Source organism: Clupea harengus, chromosome 1, assembly GCF_900700415.2.
Source record: "Clupea harengus chromosome 1, Ch_v2.0.2, whole genome shotgun sequence".
Taxonomy (NCBI): Eukaryota; Metazoa; Chordata; class Actinopteri; order Clupeiformes; family Clupeidae; genus Clupea; species Clupea harengus.
Genome location: NC_045152.1, coordinates 30,194,500 through 30,203,404, shown reverse-complemented (window position 1 = coordinate 30,203,404; position 8,905 = coordinate 30,194,500). Strand labels below are relative to the sequence as shown.

The 8,905-nt window shown below is 40.6% G+C and overlaps 1 protein-coding gene and 1 long non-coding RNA gene across 2 annotated transcripts; both read left to right on the top strand.

Annotated features, from left to right (window-relative positions):
• Window positions 1-1,133: 1,133 nt before the first annotated feature.
• Window positions 1,134-3,461, top strand: LOC116222290 (the record flags this gene model as incomplete). The annotated part of the gene is made up of 3 exons (XM_031575632.2): window positions 1,134-1,727; window positions 2,814-3,080; window positions 3,184-3,461. Coding segments are annotated over exons 1-3 (600 nt in total), but the record flags the coding sequence as incomplete, so codon positions are not given.
• Window positions 3,462-3,473: 12 nt separating this feature from the next.
• On the top strand, window positions 3,474-7,979 carry LOC122133169. The gene is made up of 3 exons (XR_006152583.1): window positions 3,474-3,501; window positions 5,823-6,059; window positions 7,839-7,979. It is a non-coding gene; the product is annotated as an uncharacterized LOC122133169 (long non-coding RNA).
• The last annotated feature ends 926 nt before the right edge of the window (window positions 7,980-8,905 follow it).

Below are 8,905 nucleotides of genomic sequence, written 5' to 3'. Positions count from 1 at the left end.
GCCTATAGGAAGGGCGCCTTTGGCTTTGCAGAAATGTGCCTATTATGAAATGAGCTGCTGGCATTAGCTTACCTGCCTTAATGTTGGGACCTGTTGTACACTGGATGACATCTGTGATCACACTGTAGAAAAATAGACTTTTTTTCCAGTAAGACGGAAGCTAAATTTGCATTATTGAACTATGTACTTTTATTTATATAAAGTATTTGTAAAAAAAAATATTGCATGACTCTTTTGCTCAGGGGCTCGTCCCCTTCACACCAGTAAACAGCCTACCCCAGACGAATCCTCTTTTAAATTAAACTTAGTCAATTATTTCACTTAGGCGTAGGCTTATTTTAATACGAAATATTGAAAATGCCCTTAATTTTTTATTTCAGAATTCACAATATGAATAACAATACAGGGCATTTCATGCACTGTAATTACAAGAATCGTATAGCCCATATTCTTCCAACTTATATTTGCAGAATGCTGATACTTTCCTGCTTGTTTCTGAGATGCAAAATAATGCTCAGGAATATGGGGGTGTCACACTGAAATGTGTTTATTGAGCTATAAACGAAATGGTATGACTATACTGTGATGAAACAAATCAATGTTGGGGTACAACTGTTACAACATGACAACATTTGCTTTTCATAAAAAATAGGCATTGTATGTGTTGAAAATAGATCAACACGGCTTTTTTTATTTATTTTATTTGCTCAACACGCCATCTAGTGCCCATCCTGAACCTAGCAAGACGTAGAGTTAACCGTTTGGGAAGCCCCCGCCCCCCTGCTGATCGGGACTCATCATTCCCCGGAGCAACCCCCCATATTTCAAAATAATGCAGAGGGTGGAGATTTGTTCAAAGCTGGGGATGAAGTTACACAGTGATTTTGAAAAGTCTCCAGTCAATCTATCTGCCCTTGATATGGCAGGAATTAGGCTACAACTAAGTCATAACGCATTTTGGTCCTGCTTGTGGAAGTTTCACTTTGACATTTCTTAGGAAATGGGAAAAATAAAAAAGCCTAGGACCTATAGACTCAAAAAGAGTCAATGTCCGCAGAATTAGGCTATATATTACGAGCCACGGAACAGACAACGCTATAGTTCATTTCAGTAGCAGCACCTACTTTCAGGCACGACCCAAGTAAGCGTAAAATGACTGAACATGGTGAAGTTGTCATGTTCTGCCAAAAGTGATCCTATGGCTTAGCAATCAATAGTGTTACTCCCAAAACAACAGCTCCGCCCTCATCTTCTTCGGGTTGGGCTGCTTGCTGAGCGTTTCAACCAAAGGTGAGATATCTTCATGATATGCTCACCATTTGCCCACAGTCGCCTACTTACTAACCAAACGGAATATCGTGGACGAGGATTTTTACTACTTACATCGAGCCAGAGTATCAAACAGCCCTACCAAACGCCACTTTTCGACTGAACAGCTTTGCTTAACTTTCTACTTGAACATGGAAGATTCCATGTATAGTTGATCACTGGCGCTTTACGTGAAAAGGGTCCACAATCAGACTAGCAATGCCAGCGCGGTGGATATAAACTGGAACTAAATAACCAAGAATTTTGGAATTGTATTTTTAAGATCATTTTAAAAGTTCTGGTAGCTGGTATATAGCTACGTATATATTTAATAATCGAAGGAACTGCCTAACGAATAGCCTATATGATGACTCAAGTAAAGCTTTACTGTGGATTCCTGTTGTTGCTTGCACCTTCAGGTAAGAAATCTGTTTCACTACTGTTCTCAGGGTAACTAAGGTATCCTGTCTCACAGCGGCTGCAAACTAGGCGGTGGTGTGCTATTGACTTGTTCAACTCCCTGTTGTAGCTCATATGGCCTACATTTGTATCTGCATCTATGTGTCTGGACTCAGCGAATGTTTAGTAGGCTGCTACAGTTACATTGTCTTCACACAAATTTCCTTTCGTTTAAAAAATAAGTCATAGCCTAGTCGTCAGTGGATCCATACTTTCGAGTAAGGCATCAGGAGTATCTAAAAATGGCTCAAGCCCATTCTATTTGCATCAGCGATTGGGTGAAGATATGGTAACGAATAGCCTACTCGTCACTGGCTGCGCTGGCTAGGGTTAATAGTATATCACATTATCGCCTGGGATATGTTGAGCGTATTAGCCCTGTTTTCTCTGGAAAACAGCACCCCCCTACTTGATTCTAATCTAATTCGTTTTTAGGGGAACATAAAGTTGTCTAGATTAGAGCGTCTATAGGCTACATATGAAAGTGTCTTAGCTCCTTTAGAACCTAATCAAGAGTTACATTTTAAGAGATTGTAAAGGCTTGTGGTCTTTGGGTGTAATTACAAAAGTAATTCAATGGATGAATGCATGAACATTTGTGATTAGTTAGGAGTAGTAACACCAAGAATAAGTTCTTGGTAATTTGTTTCTGAATTAAGTCGTTATGCCGTTATTTTAACAAAATATTCAAAGGAAAATGCTGTGCGTTTTTAATATGCATTGAGTATAGACTTTTTTCATTTAAAAGGAACTACAAAATGCGCTGTGTCGTGTGCTGTATTGTTTATTGTATGTCAGTACAAGTGTTATACATATGGATTGTTAATATTCAATAACAAAATAGAACATGTTCCTGTAACTAAATTCCCAAAAGGCTCACGTATTATATCAATACATTGTATGTATCTTTGTGTTTTAGAGACACACACTAAGGGTTACTTTGCTTTCATCAAGTGCAAGGTATAGGATTAAGAATATGCTATGGAGACTTGGGGTGCTTTGCAACTGCACCTACACCTGCTCAGACAGAGTAACTTGTGTTTTAGGTTTATTTGCTGCCTGTCCTGTTGAGATCAGTCCCCCCTCTCTGGTGGTGAGGTATGGAGATTCTGCTTCTGCCACCTGTCGTACACTCGTACCCATCAGTGGTATGGGCTGGGAGTCTACTGTGGGGGCTGTGGGTTTGGAGGAGGGTGTTACTGAGCTCAACTGGACTGTGAAGGAGCTGAGAGAGTGGATAATGAGGCCACAATGCTTCATCAACCCAGAGGATGGTGACCAGTGCCAGAAAGAACTTGCTGTTGTGGTATACAGTGAGTTACCTTTTCATTCTCCAAAAATGTTTCCTTATGATATATAACTAATATGATAATTTTGTAATGTTAAATGTTTAAATTGTCAGTATTCCTTTTACAGAAATGCCAGACAGTGTGACCCTGACGATAGGTGATCCTGGGCCAAAGGATGCTGGCACGACATACATCCTTACTTGCCGCATTGAAAACTTCACCCCTGTCCAGAACCTGAATGTGAGGTGGTTTAAAGGAGGACAGGTGCTGGTTCAGGAAGTTGGTGGGGAAGAAGATGACAGCATTGGTCCACAGAACAAGACTTATGAACGGCAACTCATCTTCAAACCATCTGACAATGGAGCAGAGTACCGTTGTGAAGCTGGGCTAAATTTGACGTCTGATCCTCATATTCAATCACAACCAGTCCTTGTCACTGTCCACTGTAAGAAACACTAGCTATGGAGCTAAGTTACATTACAACCAAGCATTTTTACAGTACAGTGTAGGAGACGTTTTATAAACATGACAGAATTATTTATTTCTACACTCTACACTTGCACCTCTGTGTTTCCTGATGAAAATGGATTATCAAAATTTCTGTTACCTTATTCTGACTTAAGGTCCCAAAGAGTCTTATCAGCACCAGTTTCTGAGATAAGGGGGTATAAATCTAAGCATCTTTGAGAACTGTGAAAAGCGCTATGTAAATGTGATGTATTATTATTATTATTATTATTATTAAATTAGCACTCACTGCCAAGCATTGTTGGGCAAGTTACTTAATAAAAGTAATCAGGTAAAGTTACTGATTACGTTCTCTAAATTGTAATCAGATTACTTTACTGATTGCTTGCTCTATAAAGTAATCGGATTACTGATTACTTTCAGTTACTTTCCAAAAACAAAAAAAAGATCATCCCTTACCTGATTCATAGAAGTGCTGATCTAGGATCAGTTTTGCATCTTTGAATAGACACAAGACAATCTGATCCTATACCAGCACTCTAGGCACATCTTGACCCGATGACATAAACAGGAAGGGTTAAAAAGCAGACTGTACATACTATAGCAATCTATTTTTACCATAATGTCCCAACCAATGCACCCAAGCCAAGTTAATAGAAATGTGAATATAACAAGCAATTTTGTAATGCACCAGTACACTATAGGATTAGTGACATATCAAACAGAGTCAATTATCTAGATTGTCATTTAATTTTCAAATATGAAATTACAAAAATGTAAAATACACACAAATTACCAAACAGGCTAAATCGTGGCTGACAATTGTGGCTGGGTCAAGCACGGCCCATGGTGGAGGAGTGTGACTGCTCTCCCAAAGAGAAAAGGCAGAGACTGATGGAAAGCCTTAGGCCCAGCGCTTGACATAGTAAAAGCAGCACAGCAAATAATTAACATTTGAATCAATTCACTTTTTAAACCTTAAATGCTATTTATTATATAATTAACTTATTTATTCTAACTTATATTTATATTTTAATGAATACAATTTAACAGGGTTACACAAACAATAACTTAAGTGCCAGCTCTGGCTTCGTGGTGCAGTTACAACCTAATCTTAATGTTTAGCTTGTTTCGGAGGAGTTGGGGCAGTCTGTCCTTCAGTCGAGGCCGAGGCATGACCATCTCTCGCTACAAGTTTCACCTGTTTGTCTTAGCGAAACAGATGTTTGTAGAGGTTGCTTGTTGAGTCAAGTGCAGTTGAGAGGCGCTTGTCTCCAGGACACAGCTTACATTTAACTGTAATATTTTTTTCTTTCACGGATACAAAAAGAAAATAATGGGAGTATTTCCATCTTCCGAAACATCCGTGGTCACTCTTATCGCCTGCCATCATGTTTATTAGCCTTCTACTCGCGTGACCCCACATTCACCGCAGTTCCCACCAACGGTTTACAAAGTAACACCATGGAAACTGAGGTGAATATGGGGTCACGGCCGCGCGTGAGCATATCAATCGAATGAAAGGGAGCAGATAGGCACGTAAAAAGTAACTGAAGTAACTGCTTTTTTATTCGGTCAGTAACTGTAATCGGATTACCGAAAACTTAAAGGTAATCCTTTACATTACTGAGTTACTGGATAAAGTAATCTGATTACAGTAATCGGTTACTTTGTAATCAGTTACTCCCAACACTGCTGCCAAGTAAACTCAGTTCTAAAAAATGCTAAAAGAGCAATGACATAATACTAATGAGGAAAATGAATCCTCAGAGTTACACCATTGTCAGTCACATTTGGGATTGTATCGATTTAGCGGTGTTAAAGGACCAACATGTAATATATTACACCAAAATATGTTACCAGAGATTAAGGAAACAGGCTAAGTTAAAACACTTGCTTCTCCGACAACAATGCTACAATCCACATGATCTGGTTGATCATTTGCAAACAACTTGTGAGGGACTCGATGTTGCTTGCCATTGTCAAAGTTTAATTTTACACTTGTTCAAACCTTCATGTAGGTTCAGTGTCCTCAATGTGGCAACCCATGTGAGACCACTCTCTCCAATATTTTGAACTTGGGCTGCAGTCCCCATTTTAAATGCTCGCTGTCCGTGTTACATATTGGTCCTTTAAGTTCAACACCATCAGAGTTAATTTCATACTGCACATTTTCTACTGTGTGCTGTTGGTCCAAATGTCTTTTTTCAAATTAGAGAATAGTGGGGAGAACTGTTGCCTGATGTGACTCATGTAAAATAAGAGATGGCATTGACTCCCTGCTGCACTCCTCCTCAGATCCCCCTTCTGATTCGGAGGGTGTGTCGGTGCTGGAGCTGGAGCGTGACACCACATTGAACTGCACAGCCGATGCCAACCCCCCTCCCAGTTATACCTGGAAGACCTCAGGAACACATGAGAAAATGGGGAAGACGCCAGTCCTCCCCATTGATGTAGCTGGGAACTACACATGCACAGCCTCCAACCGTCTTGGCAGTGGGACCAAACATTTCATAGTAGTGTCCAGATCTTCAGGTGAGAATATGAGCAATTTTTTATTTCCATATCCAAGACATATAGCCAAACACATAAGGAGACATGTTATATAGATACAGATACACCACACACACACACACACACACCCAGCCCCATCCACCACCCTCCTCCCACACCACCCAACACAGCATTGAGGCAGTCACAGACAAATCATGTCTACATCAACAGTAGATCCTTCAACCTGGATATCAAATTCTCCCACAGTACGAGTGTATGTGGCTGAGCATTATTCACTCTTACAGATGACAGGATGCAGGATATGTCTAAACAGTGGGCTGTGGAAATGTCAGGGGGGGGTATTCCAGTGCTGGACAACAATCTGTTTGGCTGCAGTAAGGCCTGCAAGCCAGATTACGATCTTTTTCCACAAGGGAAAGATGGGAGTCATCATTTAATAGTTGCACACCAGGGTCCATAGGAAACAACTGAACTCCTGTTACGTCCACTCTTTACTTTCAATTTTGATGACATCTCACACCTAGCGTGAGATGTGAGAACGTTGTTTTTGATCAGTTTATGTTTATTTTTCAGGGACAAAGCATGATTGTGAGCTGGGTAGGGACTCACTCAACAGAGTTAGGTCATTTCAAACCTTAATCCTGAGAAGTTAGACATAAAAACAAAGCAAATACTAAATACAATTGAAAATGCTATTAGGATCACACAGCCTCTATGTCAAGCTCAACCCTTTAACACCCTGCTCTGTGCTCCCCCCAAGAGATTGTAGTCTGGAAACCCTATTTGCAAGATGAATCACTTAGCCACTCTGAAGGGCGGACCGTTCAGTGACCAGTGGGGGTGACTTAGTAAAAGTTGAAGTGAAGCGTTTCAAAATGTACTAGCAACAATGGTGGCAGTGCTAGAGCTAGATGAAGCGATACAAAAAGTAGTAGCAGCACTAACAAACATCGAATAATTGAAAGCCAGAGGAAGAAGAATGTGTACATTTCTTCATCAAGGGTAAAGTTTCCTTATTCCTAGTGAAGTAGCAAGTATAGCAATCCCATGTCAGCTCCACTGACCACTCTCTCAGCCCCTTCGCAGTCCAAAGGAGCTCTGTAACATCCTCCTCCAAACCCACAGCCCCCACGGTAGAACCTCCGTACTCACTACCAGAGAAGGAGGACTGATCTGATTTGGGCAGGCAGCTAATAATAATGTCAGGAGTATGACTCATTGATGTTTATTTAATCAAATAGTCGTTCAGTAACAAAAATGAAGGCTTAGAATTTGTCTATATTTTTGTCATTTGAACAAAATGAAAAACTAAACAAAACCAAAAACACAAAAAAGGACAGATATCCCTGCATTTCTATTGATAAGCATTCAAAGTTACTTTCCCCCCCTATATTCAGCAGAAACTTGCAATGTACTTGCTATGGGTCTAAAGGACTTTCTCATCCGCATACAGTACATGTAACTCTCCACACCACTTGTACTTAAGTAATTCAGACACGGACAAACTTTTGCTTACAGAACCTGACTCATCCACTGTAATTGACGTTATGACTATTTTGCACAATTCTGCTCCCCTTCTCTCCATTAGGCACCACAGGGACCACTGCTGGAATTATAATGGGTGTTCTGATTATAGTTGTTGCTATGGTGGCCATTGTTGTGGCTATTAAGCAGAACAGACACTCTGCTGGACCTTCAGAGCCAGTAAGGCTTGACAGAGCGAGATGAGCATTAGGCTGCTTAACTGCTGCTGACTGTTTCTCACTCAAATCATGGTTAATCCCACTCATTCTGTCACAGGTACATTCTGGGCCATCATCGGAACCGGTATTTTTGTGATTTTTGTTCTATGCGGCGGCTACGGAATCTTGAAGTGGAGAGCCGGTGCCAATTCCATTATCTGATCAAGAAACATCAACCAGTACCTCAGCTGTCAAGGGAACATTACATGGTACATCCCAACCCCCACACACACTTATCTGACACCCTCAAATATTAAAGTGGAAGTTACCCTAAGTTCTGAGCCTAACTCCACCCACTGCAGTTTTGAAAAATGCTAAAAAGTGGGCGTGGGGCTGAGGGGTGGGGCAGAAGTCTCAATCGGCAAATGAAAATGACTTATGGCTGGGGGAGGTGGGCCGCCCATTCATGACGTAGATATGTACCAAATGGTCGTAAAAATGCGTCAGTGTCAACCTTGCAAGGTTCAGGATGATTTTTAAACAGTACATGGTGTGTTGAGCCATTTCAAACCATATAATTTCTGTCAATATTAACGCCGGCATTGATGCGTCATCAGTTTAGTTTACAGCTTTAGGGTGCACTTAACTACCTTCCACAGCCAACTAACTCCATACCACATAAAAATAAGTCCTACTTTGGCCAGTTGCTCACTTGCCTCTACAAAACACGTCCCTGATGTAGAAGCCATTTTAAAGGTGTGGTGTACGTCGCTTTGGACAAAAGCGTCTGCTAAATGACTAAATGTAATGTAAATGTGTGAAGGATTTTGTGGCATTTATCTAGCGGTGAGGTTGCAGATTGCAACCAACTGGATACCCTCTCCAAGTGTGTAGGAGAATGTATGGTGTGTATCAGGTGCCAGTAGCTACCTTTTTAAAATGACTGCATCATCTATGACCGCATCGAGTCGCCATAATGTCAAGTGGCGAGATTATTTTAGATGTATATTTGGAAATTGTATTTGGTCATTAAGTCTGTAAAACTTTAGGTCATAGCTTCCTTGTTTTTGACATGGTGGCAAAACACGGAAGACGACCTCCTCTATGTAGATATGTCGAAAGGACAATTAATAGTTACAGGGAACACTAATAAAAACAATTATGAATACTTAATTCCATTTCTGA